Source organism: Rhinoraja longicauda, chromosome 23, assembly GCF_053455715.1.
Source record: "Rhinoraja longicauda isolate Sanriku21f chromosome 23, sRhiLon1.1, whole genome shotgun sequence".
NCBI lineage: Eukaryota > Metazoa > Chordata > Chondrichthyes > Rajiformes > Arhynchobatidae > Rhinoraja > Rhinoraja longicauda.
The window spans coordinates 13,814,988-13,834,634 of record NC_135975.1 but is presented as its reverse complement, the minus strand read 5'-3'; the positions used below and the strand labels follow the sequence as shown (position 1 = coordinate 13,834,634).

The following is a 19,647-nucleotide window of genomic DNA, read 5'->3' as shown; positions in this document are numbered from 1 at the left end:
ATTCACATACCTAGGCAGTGTTGTGGATACCACCGGAGAGGCAGATGCAGACATAAAAAGCCGAATCAATACGGCTAGGGTGGTGTTTAACATGCTCAGGAAGATCTGGAGCTCAAAACACCTCAATCAACCCCAAAATACGCATCTTCAACACAAATGTGAAGCAGGTGATTCTGTGTGGATCAGAGACATGGAAAACAACAAAACACACAACAAACAGGCTGCAGACATTCATTAACACCTGCCTCAGGAGAATACTAAACATCTGGTGGAGAGACAAAGTAAGCAATGTGGACCTGTGGAAAAGAACAAGCCAGGATCCCATTGACTTACAAATTCGAAGGAGAAAATCGAATTGGATTGGACACACCCTCACAAAACCTGCCACAAACATCACCCGGCAAGCCCTGAAATGGAACCCCCAAGGAAAAAGGAAAAGAGGACGCCCCAGGTACAGCTGGAGAAGAGGTGTGCAGGCAGAAATGTCTGGGACTGGGCTCAACTGGGGAGATCTTGAAAGAACTGCCAACAACTGAGTGAGGTGGTGGACATTTGTCAATGGCTTAGAGGAGGAAAGGGCTTAAGAAGAAGACTAGCTGCTAAACATCTAACTCGGGTAATTTTTAGTGAAGTGATGATGTGGGCACAATGATAAAAATAAAGAAAAGGAACCAATGGTAGCACTGATCTGAGTACCTCATCTTGCCAGGTATTTATATAGCAGGTGCTCTAAATGGCAAACTGCTGTCATTTGATTTTGGAAAATTGACTGAGGTGAATGACACATTGTTCATTTGCAGTGAACACGTTCTCAAAATAAATGTCTTGATTACTCGCTAACAATATTCCTTTCCAATAGCTGACAAAATTTAACTGAGCAAATCTTAGCACAATGCTGCCACCCAGTGCAATAACCGAGTATATAAATTAGATAATATCATATCATATCATAAATATACAGCCCGAAACAGGCCTTTTCGGCCCTCCAAGTCCGTGCCGCCCAGTAATCCCCGTACATTAACACTATCCTACACCCACTAGGGACAATTTTTACATTTACCCAGCCAATTAACCTACATACCTGTACGTCTTTGGAGTGTGGGAGGAAACCGAAGATCTCGGAGAAAACCCACGCAGGTCACGGGGAGAACGTACAAACTCCTTACAGTGCAGCACCCGTAGTCAGGATCGAACCTGAGTCTCCGGCGCTGCATTCGCTGTAAAGCAGCAACTCTACCGCTGCGCTACCGTGCTTCATAATGAAAAATGAAAAGCCTCGTACATAAAAACACCGAAAATAATAACACCATGTTTAAACCTAAACATCATATGGATGCAGACCTCCAAACATTTGATTTTAAATGCTATTTATAGAAAGGTTATTGAACAGAAATACTTTTTACAACGCAAAGAAAAATTTGTTTTGTTTTGTTTTCTCTAATTTGCTTTTTCCTTACACAAAATGTATGACTAAGTTATGAAGAAAGAGTTTCATTTAAAAATGCACATACCTAATTTCATTGAAGACATACTTGCTCCAGTGGTCTTCAACAGCAAATCACAACAGTCCATGTCCCCCCCACCCCCTCCCCCCACTACCTACTCCCTCTCCCCCCACTCCCTCTACCCCCACACCCGATTCCCCCTACTCCCCTCCACCCTTTCCCTCCCGACTCCCGCCTTCCCCACCTTTCCCCCCACCTCCACTTCCCCTACCCTCCTCCCCCACCCCCACCTACCATCCTCCCCCACCCCCCTCCCACCCCCCTCCCACCCCTACTCCCCCCCCACCCCCACCCTCCCTTCCTCCACCCCCCCTCCCCCACACCCCATCTCCTCTCAACATCAACGGGCCTCCCACTACGCAGCGAGGCGAGCCCAGCGGCAAAACGAGGCTGGGCCAGAGGCGAGGCCAGCGGCGAGTCGGGCCAGCGGCGAGTCGGGCCAGCGGCGAGGCGAGACCGGGCCAGCGGCATGGGGAGTCGGGGCCAGCGGCGTGGTGAGGCCGGGTCAACGGCGTGGTGAGGCCGGGCGAGGCCAGCGGCGTGAGGCGCGAGAGGCAGGGCGAGCGGCGAGGTATGTGTTTTGCGGAAAAATGTGAGGTGAAATCGGAATTGCGGAAATGAAATAAGAAAGCGGAAGGGTTGGGAGGTCTGTGGATGTGAAAACTGGACATCACATTTGAACAAGAGGTCTATTCATTGGAAATGTAATGCTTAAGAAGATTGCTCAAAATCCCATGGACCATAGGAAGAATCAAACATTCAATACTGGGCCAAATAATGCTGACTGCCTTTTGAGACATAGTGCTCACACAGAAACACAACTTGGGTTCAGTGATGTAAATAAACAATGGAGCAAAAAAAGTGATTATGCTGTGTGAAGTGGAAGGAAAGCGAAGAAAAAAAGCAATAAACAAGGTTGATGTATAGGTTCAAACTAAATCAAAATATAGATCTCGTGCGGTTGCAGGGGAAAGTGCCCGGGGTTGGGGTGGTTTGGGTAGGAAGGGAGAGTGGACCAGGGAGTTACGGAGGGAACGGTCTCTGCGGAACGCAGAGAGGGGAGGGGATGGGAAGATATGGCCAGTGGTGGGGTCCCGTTGTAGGTGACGGAAATCTTGGTGGATGATTTGTTGGATCCGCTGGCTGGTGGGGTGGAAGGTGAGAACGAGGGGGATTCTGTCCTTTTGCGAATGGGGGGAGGGGGAGCAAGAGCGGAGCTGTGGGATGTGGAAGAGACCCGCAGAACATCCCGCAGCTCCGCTCTTGCTCTTCCTCCCCCCACTCGCAACAAGGACAGAATCCCCCTCGTTCCGCAGACCGTTCCCTCCGTAACTCCCTGGTCCACTCGTCCCTTCCTACCCAAACCACCCCAACCCCGGGCACTTTCCCCTGCAACCGCACGAGATGCAACACCTGTCCCTTTACCTCCCCCCTCAACTCCATCCAAGGACCCAGTCTTTCCAGGTGAGACAAAGGTTCACCTGCACCTCCTCCAACCTCATCTATTGCATCCGTTGCTCTAGATGTCAACTTATTTACATCTGCGAAACCAAGCTCAGGCTCGGCGATCGCTTCGCTGAACACCTGCGCTCGGTCTGCATTAACCAAACTGATCTCCCGGTGGCCGAGCACTTCAACTCCTCCTCCCATTCCCAGTCTGACCTTTCTGTCATGGGCCTCCTCCAGTGCCATAGTGAGGCCCACCGGAAATTGGAGGAACAGCACCTCATATTTCGCCTGGGCAGTTTGCAGCCCAGTGGTATGAACATCGACTTCTCCAACTTTAGATAGTTCCTCTGTCCCTCCCGTCCCCTCCTCCTTCCCAGATCTCCCTCTATCTTCCTGTCTCCACCTATATCCTTCCTTTGTCCCGCCCCCCTGACATCAGTCTGAAGAAGGGTCTCGACCCGAAACGTCACCCATTCCTTCCATTCAATAACATCATGGTTCTTCTGATAATAACTTCAACTCCACATTCCCTCAAACTATTGGAAATCTTTTGACTCTTACTTGTATAGAATTTCTCTTCTTTAAGAATATTTAAATGGGTTGCTTGTGTCACTATTTGAAGATCTCCAAAGAATTGTGACTCTCAGAAAAAAAATCTTAATGCAAACTTATTTTTGAACAGTGATTTGTAGTTTTAGATTCTCCCCCCAAAAGGAAATATTGTCTCCACATCCACTGTCAAGACCACTTGAGGTCCTAATTTCAATTAAGATGTCCCTCACTCCCAACAGTTGCAACCCTAACCCTGTAGGTCCAATCTTTCCTTAGAAGACAATCCGCCCACTCCAGCTATTAGCCTTGCAAAGCTAATGCAAACTGCTTTCAAAGCATTACTATCTATACTTAAATAAGGAAATGAGCACTATACATCAAACTTCAGACATAACCTCACAAAACTGAAGTGCAAATTTCTTGGTTTTGTATTAATTTCCCCTTACAATAAACAGTGACATTCTATTAGCTTCCTATTTGCTTGCTCTATTATATACTTTGCCCGCCATGCACCTTACAGCCGGAGACTCAGGTTCGATCCTGACTACGGGCGCCGTCTGTACGGAGTGTGTACGTTCTCCCCGTGACCTGCGTGGGTTTTCTCCGAGATCTTCGGTTTCCTCCCACACTCCAAAGAAGTACAGGTATGTAGGTTAATTGACTGGGTAAATGTAAAAATTGTCCTAGTGTGTGTAGGATAGTGTTAATGTGCGGGGATCGCTGGGCGGCGTGGACTCGGTGGGCCGAAGGGCCTGTTTCCGCGCCGTATCTCTAAATCTAAATCTAAAGGACAACCAGTACCTTCGGCATCTAAGTGTTCTGCATAATGTCCTTTAAAAAAATATTCCTAACAAAATGAATAACCATATTTTCCCACATCGTATGCCATTTGGCCACTAAATTAATTATTTGTATCCATTTGTCACCTTTTTATATTCACAATATACTTTCCTCTTTTTTTCACCACAGACAGGATCCTCATTTTACAAAGCAGGCTATTTCTGACAGGAAAGAAGGTCGGTGTGGGAAGACCATGGACCAGGAAAGATTTACAAAGACACCTGGCTCTTCCACACAGAGGAATCCATTTAGGAAAGATATTGTTTATGATACCAACATGGTTCTGTTTTTGTCCAAGCTTCAAGCTTTGGTGGGAGAGCTTTCAATTAATAGGCAGCATCTTAATTATCATTGGTTAACAGTGAGAAAAGTGCTTGATCTGCTCATTAAGAAAACTTCAGAACTGTCATTCATAATGGTAAGTTATTGAAGCATCTCTGTTCTAAGAAATCACAAAAAAAAGACACCAACAAATCAGACTACCAAATTCCAGAATTGATCTGGAAATATTGTGGAAGTTTGCTGTCACACCTTTCCACTAAATCAGAAGCCAAATGTTAGAAGCTGTTGCTTCTAATACAAGTTCTAATACAGTCTTTTCTCACCAGTGCTTACATAGGGCTGAGACTAAGAAAGGTAAAGTACAATGATATATACACATAGATATCTTCAGAAAGTTCACTGAAAAAATACCCACAATAAAATTAATTTTATTTGTGAATAATAAGGTCATAAAGGATAGGAGTAGAATTAGGCCATTCGGCCCATCAAGTCTACTCCACCATTCAATCATGGCTGATCTATCTCTCCCTCCTAACCCCATTTTCCTGCCTTCTACCCATAACCTCTGACACATGTACTAATCAAGAATCTATCTATCTCTGCCTTAAAAATATCCACTGACTTGGCCTCCACAGCCTTCTGTGGCAAATAATTCCACAGAATTACCACCCTCTGACTAAAGACATTTCTCCTCAGGTCCTCCCTAAAAGGACATCCTTTAATTCTGAGGCAATGACCTCTAGCCCTAGACTCTGCCACTATTGGAAACATCCTCTCCACATCCATTATTCAAGCCTTTCACTATTCTGAATGTTTCAAGGTCCCCCCCCCCCCATTCTTCCAAACTCCAGTAAGTTCAGGCCCAATGCCGACAAACACTCATCACAGGTTAACCTACTCATTCCTGGGATCATTCTTGTAAACCTCCTCTGGACCCTCTCCAGAGCCAGCACATCCTTCCTCAGATATGGTGCCCAAAATTGCTCTCAATATTCCAAATGTGGCCTGACGGCGCCTTAGAGCCTCAACATTACATCCCTATTTTTATATACAAGCCCTCTTGAAATAATTGCTAGCATTGAATTTGCCAACATTTGATTTTACAAATTCATAATTTTGATGTCCAAAATTCTGAATTTTACATCAAAATTCATAATACGGCGCGTAATGTAACTTGTCAGCAAAAAAAGCTATGCACGCCAAATGCGCATACGCGTTGCCCTACATTCATGTGTGAAAAATGACTATTGTTTCCAACAGTTTTAGTTCTTGGACTACATGTACAACGTCAGGCCTATCATGAGTATATTCTGCTATTTATAGAAAGGTTATTAAACAGAGATACTTTTTGCAACACAAAGAAAAATTGTTTTTTTTTTTTTTTTTCTATTTTGCTTTTTCCTTACACATCCCAATTCTCTTGGTATTGAATAAAAGAATAATGGTCATAAAATGTATGACTAAGTTATGAAGACAACTCAACAACTTCTCCTTTGACTCCTCCCACTTCCTCCAAACTAGAGGCATAGCTATGGGCACTCGCATGGGCCCTAGCTACGCCTGCCTCTTTGTCGGGTACGTCGAACAATCCCTGTTCCGGGCGTACACCGGCCCCATCCCCGAACTCTACCTCCGCTACATCGACGACTGCATTGGTGCTACCTCTGGTACCCATGCAGAACTCACTGACTTCATACACTTCACTTCCAATTTCTATCCTGCCCTTAAATATACCTGGACTATCTCCGACATCTCCCTCCCGTTTCTGGACCTCACCATCTCCATCACACGAGACAGACTAGTGACGGACATTTACTATAAACCCACTAACTCGCACAGCTATCTGGACTACACTTCTTCCCACCCGGTCCTCTGCAAAAAGTCTATCCCCTACTCCCAATTCCTCCGTCTACGCCGCATCTGCGCCCGGGATGAGGTGTTTCACACTAGGGCGTCAGAAATGTCCTAATTCTTCAGGAAACGGGGCTTCCATTATAGATGAGGCCCTCACTAGGGTCTCTTCTACATCCCGCAGCTCCGCTCTTGCTCTCCCTCCCCCCACTCGCAACAAGGACAGAATCCCCCTCGTTCTCACCTTCCACCCCACCAGCCAGCGGATCCAACAAATCATCCGCCAACATTTCCGTCACCTACAACGGGACCCCACCACTGGCCATATCTTCCCATCCCCTCCCCTCTCTGCGTTCCGCAGAGACCTTTTCCTCCGTAACTCCTGGTCCACTCGTCTCTTCCTACCCAAACCACCCCATCCCCGGGCACTTTCCCCTGCAACCGCACGAGATGCAACACCTGTCCCTTTACCTCCCCTCTCAACTCCATCCAGGGACCCAAACAGTCTTTCCAGGTGAGACAAAGGTTCACCTGCACCTCCTCCAACCTCATCTATTGCATCCGCTGCTCTAGATGTCAACTTACTTACATCGGCAAAACCAAGCACAGGCTCGGCAATCGCTTCGCTCAACACCTGCGCTCGGTTCGCATTGACCAAACTGATCTCCCGGTGGCCAAGCACTTCAACTCCCCCTCCCATTTCCAGTCTGACCTTTCTGTCATGGGCCTCCTCCAGTGCCATAGTGAGGCCCACCGGAAATTGGAGGAACAGCACCTCATATTTCGCCTGGGCAGCTTGCAGCCCAGTGGTATGAACATCGACTTCTCCAACTTTAGATAGTTCCTCTGTCCCTCTCTTCCCCTCCTCCTTCCCAGATCTCCCTCTATCTTCCTGTCTCCACCTATATCCTTCCTTTGTCCCGCCCCCCTAACATCCGTCTGAAGAAGGGTCTCGACCCGAAACGTCACCCATTCCTTCTCTCCCGAGATGCTGCCTGACCTGCTGAGTTACTCCAGCATTTTGTGAATAAATACCTTCGATTTGTACCAGCATCTGCAGTTATTTTCTTATACTATATATAAATTCTGAAGACAGTGTTGATATATGCGACTCGATTAAGCAAACGGAAGTACTTGTTGAAGTAAATTTGCACATTCATTGATAATCAGCCCAAAAAAGTGGTAATTGGCTTTTCTGCTGTGTTTTATATTTTAACCCAGTCTTAATTAATTAATATAGTTATATAATCTTGCACTTAAATTTAATATTTACTCATTACACTTCCACCACTGATTTTCTGGCACTCTTGTTTCCAGAGCTTTGTTGGTTTATCCAGCCGGCCAAGGAAGACGGCGATGGGAATAGATGTGCTGGCTCCTGCTGGGCTGGAGTTCCAGAGCCCCGGCTGCAGGTTGTAAATTAAACCCAACGATCGGCCATGGAAGTCCTGATGAGGTCCAGATTAGCTGCCTTGCCCAACCTGGGTGCCACATTTTTGGGGAGACTTCCAGGGCGGGGGGGCGGTTCTCACGGAACCCCTAGCGACTTCTAGCGGCCAAATTGACAAATTGCAATTACCGACTGTTTTGCGGAAAAATGTGAGGCGAAATCGGAACGGCGGAAATGAAATAAGAAAGCGGAAACTTTCCGCCAAATTCGGACGGGTTGGGAGGGGTGAATTTGCTTTCTTTACTACTGATTCAACTTGCAGATTAACTTTTTGGGAATCCTGCACCAGCACTCTCAAGTCCCTTTGCACCTCCGATTTCTGGATTCTCACCCCTTTTAGAAAATATTCTACGCCTTTATTCCTACTACCAAACTGCACGACTCCACACTTTGCTACGCTCTATTCCGTCTGCCACTTCTCTGCCTACTCTCCCAACCTGCCCAAGTTCTGCAGAGTCCCTGCTTTCTCGATACTACCTGCCCCTCCACCTATTTTTTTTATCATCCGTAAACTTTGCCAGTCTTCAATCCCCTCATCCAAATCATTAATATACAACCTGAAGAGTAGCGGCCCCTGCACCGACCATTGCGGAACTCCACTAGTGACTGGCAGCCAACCAGAAAAAGCTCCCTTTATTGCCACTCTTTGTCTTCTGCCATCCAGCCAACCTGCTATCCATGCTCATAATTGCCCTTTGATACTGTGGGCTCTCATCTTCCTTAGCAGCCTAACATGTCGCACCTTAACAAAGGCTTTCTGAAAATCTAAGTAAACAACATCTACCGACTCTCCTTTGTCTGTCTGCCTACTGACTCTCCTTTGTCTGTCCCAATAATAATTCGATCTTTTAAAATAGTAGAAAACACGATATGATATTTCAAAAATATTGTGATTGCAATCCTAACGTCTCAGTGCTATTTTAGTACTGCATAATCAGATTGTCACTTTAATGTTAATACCTTAGCTGATAATCTTAAAACAAAATCTGCAATTGATGAGCAATTCCTTTTCCCTGGAGTTGCTGGCAGCATAAGAGTTAGTGTCATGCATTACAAGTTAATTGCATCGGTTATGGTAATTTTACATTTACCATTTTGTTGTAAAAAGACAAAGGTTAACCTTCCATAGGAACAAATGTTCTAGGAAGGGCATGCAGTTTTTTTTTCAACTGTCTGGTGATCTTTGTCCCCTACTTGTTAAGTACATATTTTTCCAATTAGCCCCAAATGAAATATTAATACAGCACTACACATTCAATGCCATAAGCTAATAGGCTGGATGGATATAGTCAATCAGTAAATTGGGAGTACTCAGATAAACATGTCAGTTTTCATCTTAAATGTATAAATGCGGACTGTGTGAAATTAATAAAGCTGCATGCTTTCATTTGGTACAATGAAGCAAGGAAGGGACATTTGTCAATAAACATGGCCTTTTCTGGCCTTGGAAAAAACGTTTTACTCCATCCATCAAGAGAGGCAGTGTGGCACAGAGAAATGGAGTGTAAGCAAATCATCCTGAGGGACAGACTTAAAAGCAGACAACTATCCCAAGTACATCTGCATTATTATGAAATTTACAACAAATAATTATTTCATCAATATTCACCCAAGCATATTAAAAGTGGAGCAGTCCACTGTATTTGTTTAATAATGTTGCAAACTTCAAGGGTATGTTTCAATCTTTCTATTTACTGTTTTCAGAGAAGGAGCATTCAATGTGTGCCTCATGTATGGATTCCATAAACGTGGAGTATGTAAATAGCAGATCCAAGGTTTCATTGCCAGATAATGATCTTTGTATCGCAATACAGTTTCCATTTCAGGATTACATCCTTTTAATTTCACTTTTGATGTATTTTCACACTATTGCAATTAGTTTCAGTTGCCAACAGCCCAATCTTTTCAATACCAAAAGTCAAAACATTCTGGTGCAAGATCATTGCCTTGAAATGTTAACATCTATTCACAGATGTCTGCTGAGGACCAGCATTTTCTATTTTTATTTCAAAGCTTAAATTTTTATTTCAAAGCTTAAATTTTCCTAATTTCCTACTACAACATTTTCACACTAGCATACTCCATACACACCTGAGAAAATACGTTCGCACTGGGAGTTACTCTGCTGTCCACAATGCTGTAGAAAATGGCCAACAAACGATCCAGTGGGAATGGTTTAGGGCCAAGGAGGTGATTGCTAGTCTGTAGGAAACAAGACATATTAAAATGTTGAGTTATGCTACATCCAAGGACATCAAGTGCTTCCAAGTCGATTAATTGAACAGCTCTCCGTGAATGTACTTCCCTTTAAGCTGCAATGCAGCATGTTTTCAAAGGACTTTGCCATTAGAAAGTTGATTAATGCCAATCGTGTATAGTGGCTAAAACTTATATTTTGTGCATTGGAGACTGATATGGATCTTCCCCACTAGAGTAAAATTAATACCCTTACAAGGCAGTGAAATAATAGCTGTTCTTCACATTTTGGTTTTATAAAACACCTAAAAAGTTCAATAAAACAAATCAGTGAATGTGATGAAAAGGTTTTCCTGTATTCACCACCGAATTTACCTTCTCAATTATATGATATCCAAGGATTTGAATATCTAAGCCTGTCTCCAGTTTCACATCAGCCACCAGATGTTATGGATAGGACAGGTTTGGAGGGATATAGGCCAAGCACAGGCAGGTGGAACTAGTGTAGCTGAGACATGTTGGCCAGTGTGGGCAAGTTGGGCCGAAGGGTGTTTCCATACTGTATCACTCCACGACTCCACTAGGGAGTCCTAAACTGCAGTCGAAATTTGGCAATTTTGATCCTGCCTATTGAAAAGGAGCACTCCCAAAGGAGATTCAATAATTTACTCTGCACATGTATCAGTTACAGGAGAAAAGGAATTTCACTGTCGGGAATAAAGGTCACAAAGGAGGTGGCTTAGAATGGATTGTACAGGGGATCTCCAAATACACCTGAAGGAAAGTCAGCATCATGTCATAAATACCTCTTTACCAAAGGTTCTGAATTAACCAAGCATACCATTAAAACCATGGCGGCGCCTAACGGCAGCGTCTGACTAGCAGTCTGTCCGTCTTTTTTTTCCCTTTTTTTTTGTGTCGGTGTTGGGATGGTTTTTATATATTTTTTTTGGTTGTGTATGTGTGGGAGGGGGTGGTGGTGTGGGTGGGTGGGTGTGGGGGGGGGGGGGGGAACTTTTCTCTTCCTCACGGCGCGGGGTGCGGCTCGGCTGCGGGGCCTAACATCGCCCGGTGCGGCTTGGCCGCTGGACTTAACATCCCGGTGCGGCTTGGCCGCTGGACTTAACATCCCGGTGCGGCTTGGCCGCTGGACTTTACATCCCGGTGCGGCTTGGCCGCTGGACTTTACATCCCGGTACGGCTTGGCCGCTGGACTTTACATCCCGGTGCGGCTTGGCCGCTGGACTTTACATCCCGGTGCGGCTTGGCCGCTGGACTTAACATCCCGGTGCGGCTTGGCCGCTGGACTTTACATCCCGGTGCGGCTTGGCCGCTGGACTTTACATCCCGGTGCGGCTTGGCCGCTGGACTTAACAGTGCCCGGTGCAGCTCGGCTGCGGGGCTTAACATCGCCCGGTGCAGCTCGGCTGCGGACTTGACATCGCCCGGTGCGGCTCGACCACGGGACTTAGCTGCGCAAGGCTTGGTCGCGGGCCTTTCATCGCCCGGTTCGGCCGCGAGACGTTTCAGCGCCCGGTGCGGGGACTGTGCGGGTCGGTCGGGGACGAGCTGTCTGTCCGTGGGCGTGGGGAAGAGAGTGGAAGTTTTGTTGCCTCCATCACAGTGAGGGGGTGTTTGGAGTCACTGTGATGGACGTTTGTGTTGGGGTTATGTGTCTTGTGTTCTTTTTTTTTCTATGACTGCTATGTAGTTTCGTTCGGTACTTCGGTACCGAACGACAAATAAAGCTCTGTTATACCTGTTATACCTATTGTTTTGGTTTGTCGCAAATTATAATAATGTTGGTGGCTCCAGCTATTTAAATGATCAGAATGTAATGCAAAAAAAAATTGTTCAATAAAATGGAAACTACATCACGGCACCCGTGGAGTTAATAGTGTTCTTTTTCACACTATTTTAAGCTTCATTCTAATCATTCTAATTAACAAGCGTAGATTGAAAGATCAGCATCATTCACAGGCCCAGTGATTTCTGCCAATATCAGTTCATTAGCTGTTTTAACTGCCATTCCTGAATGCAGCTATGAATTTCCTACTACAACATTTTCGTTGATGGTAGTGGTGGGTATTATTTAGTAACATATTTGAATTTACAGATTGCAAAATATTTACTTTTGGCTGCACCCCCATGTATGAACATGGGTGTAAACTAGATAACATTTGTTGCTGATAACGATACAACTTTATTTATCCCAAGTGGGAAATTGATCTGCCAACAGTCATAAAACACAAGATACATGAAACATGAAATGAATGCGACGAGTGGAAAATTATGGGTATGTGAAAAGAATTAGGGGTGGGGGGGTGGGGAAGGAAGGAGAGTCAGTCTATTCCACGACAAAAGGAGGAGGAGCTATACAGTTTGATAGCCAAAGGGAAGAAGGATCTCCTGTGACCTTCTGTCCTGCATCTTGGTGGAACCAGTCTCCTCAGGTTGACGTGTGTCATGGAAGGGGTGAGTTGTATTGTCCAAGACCACTCCCCATGAATCCAACTCCGCCCCCAGGACAGAGCCAGTCTTCCTGAAGAGTTTGTTCATCCTGTTGGCATCCACAGCCTTCGCCCAGCACACGACAAAGAAGATGGCACTGGCTACCATCAATTGGTAGAACATCTGCAGCATCTTGCTGCAGACGTTGAAGGAGCGGACCCTTCTCAAAAAGTACAGCCGATTCTGCCCCTTCTTGTACAGGGCCTCAGTAAACAGTCCAGTTTACTGTCCAGGTACACTCCACGGTATTTGTACTCCTTGGTAAACTGCACATCCACACCATTGATGGAGACAGGTGACAGGGGTGTTCCTCTCCTCCTAAAGTCCACCACTAACTCCTTCGTCTTGTCGGTGTTGAGCTGACCATATAATTCTATCTGGTCACTTCTTTCACCAGTGGCAAACAAAGTCTAATCCATCATAATACACTCATCATCCTGCTGCGAGGTTTTCATTATTCCTGAATCCATCAGTGGTGCATTGGGTAATAGAAACTGGTTTGATGTTTGTCACAGTAAATATGGCTATAATGAGCAACTGGCCTCAATAACATCAATTTCTAACATGCAGACACAGTGATCCGAGGCTGCTGGTCATAAAAATTCCTTTTAATTTGTTCAGGTAATAAAATGTTATTTAAATTTGTAGCTCCTAAGCTCAACATTAAATCAATGCAGTTTCTTGTCCTCGCCAATGTTTTTTAATTGTTTTTTTGACTGTAACTATCAAGATGAGACTGAGCAGGTAAGAAATGTTTTGGGACTGAGCAAGAATTTTTTTGGAATTGAGCAGGTCAAGATTTTTTTTATTTCTCAAATACATTTCTTAAAAGAAAATAGAATACTTTATTGTTAAAGAGATGGTAAGGGATGCATGTGTCTTTGGGTGCAAATCCCAAGAGAGCATTCAGAGTGTCAGTCAAACAAGTAAACAAAACAGTGAATATCAACTCACCTTTTCGTGCTTCTTCAAAAATGAACTTTTCTTAATTTTCCCATGATGCTGGAAAATATAACCAGGTAAAAGTTTAAGTATTAGATTGATCTGTAAAGTACTCAAAATGATTAGATATCTAAAATAAAAAGCTAAAACTGGATTTTCAGTTTTTCCAAATTCTACGTCAATTTTATTTAATCATTAATTTGGGATCATGGCTGCTTTGCAGTAATTCCAAAATGATTCTTAATTTAACATCTACTTGAAAGCTGGATGTGATTGCAATGTAGGTGTAAAGTATTTATTGATATGACTGTATGGCAAATGAAATTACTCATATGTTACAAAACATACTGGCTAATAAAGTATGATTATGATTAAATGTCTGAATTTAATGTACCATTTTCTAATTGGTGTGATGTTTTGAGTGCACATGATTTTACTGTTTTATCAAATTGTATTGTTTATGGAATCTAAAATAAATTGTAAATTATATTGGGCCAAACATTGTTGCCTTGGGATTGGAGATTTGCTCTGTTCCCTGAATTTCACTTCTCAAATTATAACTAACCATCAATACAATGGTACTCAGTAAAATTAAGTAAAATAACCATAGCATGCATATTTTGGCTGCTGTGTTTGCTCATATCATAAGTGTCCCAGGTTATTTCTTTCATTACAATACAATATTCCCTTGTATCTGATATTTTTGATTTTATGAACAGGTTTGTTTGATTTTGTTTTAGCAAAATAAACATTTTTACAACTCTGCATTAATAAAATAATTTGCTGAAATTAACACCCTTTCAAATAATAGGGACAATAATCTGAATAAGCTATTAACAATACATGTGTTTTGTACAAAAGACATACAAAATAATAATTCTGCATGATATATTCCCCAGCTGGAACATAAAATACGCACTCCAAACGAAGGATGCAGAATTAAGATAAAAATCCAGGCTCTTCCAGGCTGGAATGACTCAACCTACTTTGTTGAAGAGTTTATTAAAATGCAAGCTTTAGCAGGGAATGCTTTACTGGCATTTCCCAAGAGCAACTTTAAATATATGCAAATTACAAAGTAAGCATTCAATGCCCCAACCAATTTCAATATCCTTTCTTGCATAGTTCGCCAGATAGCCAGTAACATAAAATAAACTGATTGGCAGATTAAGATTAGGACAGCCATGGGACTCAGACTTCCTCCTTTACTGAGTACCATTGTAGTCACGTGTGGCGGCGCCTAACGGCTGCGGCTCGCTGGCAGTCCGTTCGTCTTTTTTCCTTTTTTTTGTTGTGTGTCGGTGTTGGGATGGTTTTTGTTTTTGTTTTTTGGCTGTGTATGTGTGGGGTGGTGGGGGAAACCTTTCCTTTTTAGGTCTCTTCCTCACAGCGCGGGGCGCGGCTCGGCCGCGGGCCTTCCATCGCCCGCGGGGCCTTCCATCGCCCGGTGCGGCTCGGCCGCTGGACTTTACACCGCTGGTGCGGCTCGGCCACGGGACTTTACATCGCTGGTGCGGCTCGACCGCGGGACCTAACATCGCCCGGTGCGGCTAGGCCGCGGGACTTTAAATCGCTGGTGCGGCCCGGCCGCGGAACCTAACATCGCCCGGCGCGGCCGCGGGACGGTTCAGCGGCAGGTGCGGCTCGGCCGCGGGGCCTTCCATCGCCCGGCGCGGCTCGGCCGCGGGACCTAACATCGCCCGGTGCGGCTTGGCCGCGGGACTTAGCAGCGCACGGTACGGCCGCGGGGCCTTCCATCGGCCGCGGGACTTTTCAGCACCCGGTACGGCTCGGCCGCGGGGCCTTCAATCGCCCGGCTCGGCCGCCGGATTTTTCAGCGCCCGGTGCGGCTCGGCCGCGGGGACTTCCATCCCCTTGCGGGGACTGTGCGGGTCGGTCGGGGACGAGCTGTCTGTCCGTGGGGAAGAGAGTGGAAGTTTTGTTGCCTCCATCACAGTGAGGGGGTGTTTGGAGTCATGTGATGGATGTTTGTGTTGGTGTCATGTGTCTTGTGTTCTTTTTTTTTTTGTGTGTGACTGCAATGTAATTTCGTTCGGTACCTCAGTACCGAATGACAAATAAAGCTCTGTATTCCTGTATTTGTTTGAGAGTTTCAAATATCTTCAGATAATGATTTGCAGTTCCAAACAGTTCTACTGGATTTAAAAGTGGAAGGAATGAACCTTTCAATTATAACTCAACATGCATCTGTACAATCCTGAAATGGGAAGTAAATTCCTTTCAAAATTAGCCATTCATTTTATGCCTGAAATTTCACTCCCCTGGAAATAACTTCCAAATAATTCCTCATACTTCATTTTAATTCCATCAGCTGTCTATTCAAAGTGAATAAATTGGGTACATCATAATTTCTATTCACAAATATTAGAAACCTGAGAAACATAGCCTTAATGTGTAGGAAAGAACTGCAGATGCTGGTTTAAATCGAAGGTAGACACAAAACACTGGAGTAACTCAGAGGGACAGGCAGCATCTGTGGCCAGAAGGAATGGATGACGTTTCAGGTCGAGACCCTTCTTCAGACTGCTCAAACATAGCCTTAAAATATACCACTCTTTTTTTTAAATATATAAAGGATTCAAGCAGTTTTTCTGAGTATTTTTTGTTACGATTTCACATCAAACAAAAAAATTAAGACTGGCACTTAAAGCAATGAAGTATAATGTACTTTAACATAAAATAGATCTAATTATTGTTTAATAATGTCAGGTAACAGAGCAAATCTCCAATCACAAGGCAACAATGTTTGGCCCAATATAATTTATAATTTATTTTAGATCCCATAAACAGTACAATTTGATGAAACAGTAAAATCATGCGCACTCAAAACGTCACACCAATTAGAAAATGGTACATTAAATTCAGACATTTAATCATAATCATAATCATACTTTATTAGCCAGTATGTTTTGCAACATACGAGGAATTTCATTTGCCATAGTCATACCAATAAAAAGCAACAGAACACACAAATACATTTTAACATGAACATCCACCACAGTGACTCCTCCGCATTCCTCACTGTGATGGAAGGCGAAAAAAAGTTCAATCTCTTCCCTTCTTTGTCCTCCAGTGGTCGGGGGCCTTGAACCGTCCGTTGACGGGACGATCTTACTCCCACAGCCGGCAGCGGGCCTTCCTCGTCCAGGCAATCAAGCTCCTGCATCGGGGGGGGGGGGAATCTCAGCTCCCCCGCGCCGAGCGATCTACCCCGGGTTGGGGCTAGTCAAACCTCGTGCGGCTTTTGGAGCTTCCCGACATCGGTCTCTACCCGAGACTGCGAGCTCCTTGATGTTAATGTCCGCAGGCAAAGAATTGTCTGCGATGGTAGGTCCATGCCCTGTGGCGGGCTTCAAAGTCAGTCCCGAGCAAGGCCTCCAGCTCCATGATGTTAGGCCACAGAGCAACCGGAGATACGATCCAGAAAACAATCACATCTCCGGCAAGATAAGAGATTTAAAAAACGTTTCCCCTGACCCCCCTGCCCACCCCCCACATGAAACAAACCAGAGAACATTAACACATACTTTTTAAACACACCAAAAATAACCACAAAAAAAACGAAAAAGACAAACAGACTATAGGCGAGGCTGCCATCATGGCGCCACCCAGCATATATATATTTAACATATATTTATGCAGGAAATATATAATTTGAAAAAAATAATTGCAGACGTCTGCTAAACAACTGATAGCAATTTGTGATGGAATATGAATATGCCCATAAATGATTTCCTTTCAAAGTACGCCTTGATTTTGTCAGCCTATTTATGCTTGCCGTAAGTGGACAAGAAATCTTTCATCTGAAATATGTCAATTTTTTTAAAAGCATAACTCCCAAAGTTGCCCAGATCTTTTGGCTCTTTATGCCTAGACCAATTTCAATAACACTATAGCTGACTTTCTAGTCAGTGCTGCCTTACTGCACTAACTGCATAACTCACTGAAAAATAAAAATCTTTCAAAATAATTCAATCATATTTCTCTCATAAAACCCATGAATTACACCTTCAAAATCTGTACATTCTATTGTCCACTGCTGGAAGTATGTTTTCCGACTCCATGCGATTTAATTAAAATTAGGGATTGAACATTTTTAAATAATAAATTACCTTCATGAAAAATCTTTTGTCTGTTCTAGCAGGATTGTAGGAGGAGAGGTAAGCAGCAATCAACAGGAACTTGGAATAATATGGAAGCTCAACATGAGCATGAGCAGAAAGTCCTAAGCATTAAAAAAAATAAAGACAATGAGTTCTGCAGACTTTGAAGCAGATATATTTTGTGGACCAAGTATTACATTTGCATCAGCTGGTGTGCAATAAACACATTCCTGAAGCATCATTTGAAATTCATCAAAAATGAATTTTGTTTGCAGTTTTGAAAAGATTGATTATGCTCCACTTTAAATATGCTTGTTCCAGGTAATACATTACAACACCGTTCTTGATGAGGTGTTGAAGGTGAAAACATTTCTGGACTTTAAAATAAAATCTAATAACCAAGAGTTAATTATCAACTTCTAATTCCTTGGCATTAAGATCTTGAATTACCTGTCCTGGGACAGTGCCTCAACTTTCTTAGAAGTTTAAAGTTACTCGGCATATCATCAAACACTAACAAACGTTTACAGATGCACTGAAGACTGGTAAGTGGCATCATGGCTTGATACGGCAATTCGCACACACAGAAACGCGAGGATTGTAGATTCAGCCCATTCCATCATGGGCACTTCACCACCATAGGAAGTTTTTACATGAGACACTGTCTCAAGAAGGCAGTGTATATCATCCCGGACCCCTATCATCTGGATAACGCCCAATTTTTGTTCAGTCATTTTCTTTCTACTATCTTGCAGAATTTGTGTAATTTATGCTTATGTGTGTTATCTGAGTCTTTGTGTCTTTGATGCTGCTGCAAGCAAGATTTTCATTTTCATAAGATCAGTTTACCTGCACCTTACTATACGTGCATATGACAATAAACTCAACTTGACCTGACTTGATGTTATTTTATGTCCCCTATTGCCATTTCCACAATAATAAATTCAAGCTACAAACTATGGATATCAGTCTAACTGGTCTCTAGCTCCCAGTTTTTACTCTCTGTCCTATCTAAGTGGTTTGGTTACATTTGCTGCCTTCCAAACTTCTTCTTCTTAAGCCCTTTGCTCCTCTAGGGAGCATAGGCCATTGACAAATGTCCTCCACGTCACTCGGTTGTTTGGCGGTTCTTTCGAGATCTCCCCGGTTGAGCCCACTCCCAGACATTTCTGCCTGGACACCTCTTCACCAGCTGTTCCTGGGGCGACCTCTTTTCCTTTTTCCTTGGGGGTTCCATTTCAGGGCTTGTCGGGTGATGTTTGTGGCAGGTTTTCTGAGGGTGTATCCGATTCAACATTTTCTCCTTCGAATTTGTACGTCAATGGGACCCAATCTGCGGGGACCATAATCTTTTCAATCCCACTAATTAATCCAATACCTTTTTTTAAACAAGGTATTATTTTTTTGAAGATAGATCTAAACCTGTAATTCTCCACTTAGTCCAGGTGATTTTCTACAACCATCATTAATTTTTCTGCTATTTTATTTCTCAATAGAATTTTACTTCTGTCAGTCTAAAATAGGTGCCACATTGATTTCAATTATTTTTATTTTGACATGTTAATAGAATCTCCTACAATCTGCATTAATATATGTTTTACTACTCTAGTCTTATAAATCACCAACAATTTCTTTATCAATACATTGGTCTTTTGACAAGCTCTGAAATTTTCCCAATCTTCAGGTTTATTGCTTTATTTGTCCATATTGCTTTTTTCCCCCCCTTTGATCCAAAGTTACTTTAAATCCTCTCAGCAGCTGTAGGTGGATAAACTTTTCTGTTCCTTTGTCCCGAAAAATAGTCATGTACATTATTTGTAAATTCTAAATTAATTATCTATATATTTTATGGCATTATGTGTTTTAGCACTTCTTGGCAGTCAAGGGAGCAGGTGGATGAGAGAACCTATGCAATAAGTCACCAGATAAGAAAACCTGGAGTGCT

General features: G+C 43.6%; 1 protein-coding gene across 3 annotated transcripts in view; it reads right to left on the bottom strand.

Annotated features, from left to right (window-relative positions):
• Nucleotides 1–19,647, bottom strand: part of orc5 (origin recognition complex, subunit 5) — a 59,212-nt gene that overhangs the window by 22,848 nt on the left and 16,717 nt on the right. For all 3 annotated transcript variants that reach the window (XR_013548785.1, XM_078419698.1, XM_078419699.1), the window contains exons 11-13: nucleotides 17,712–17,824; nucleotides 13,591–13,638; nucleotides 10,021–10,131 (exon numbers count right to left, since the gene is read on the bottom strand). Coding sequence is in view for 2 of the 3 variants with exons in the window: in XM_078419698.1 (XP_078275824.1) it covers nucleotides 10,021–10,131; nucleotides 13,591–13,638; nucleotides 17,712–17,824 (272 nt within the window). In the remaining variant the exon portion in view is untranslated. The remainder of the gene's footprint in view (nucleotides 1–10,020; nucleotides 10,132–13,590; nucleotides 13,639–17,711; nucleotides 17,825–19,647) is intronic.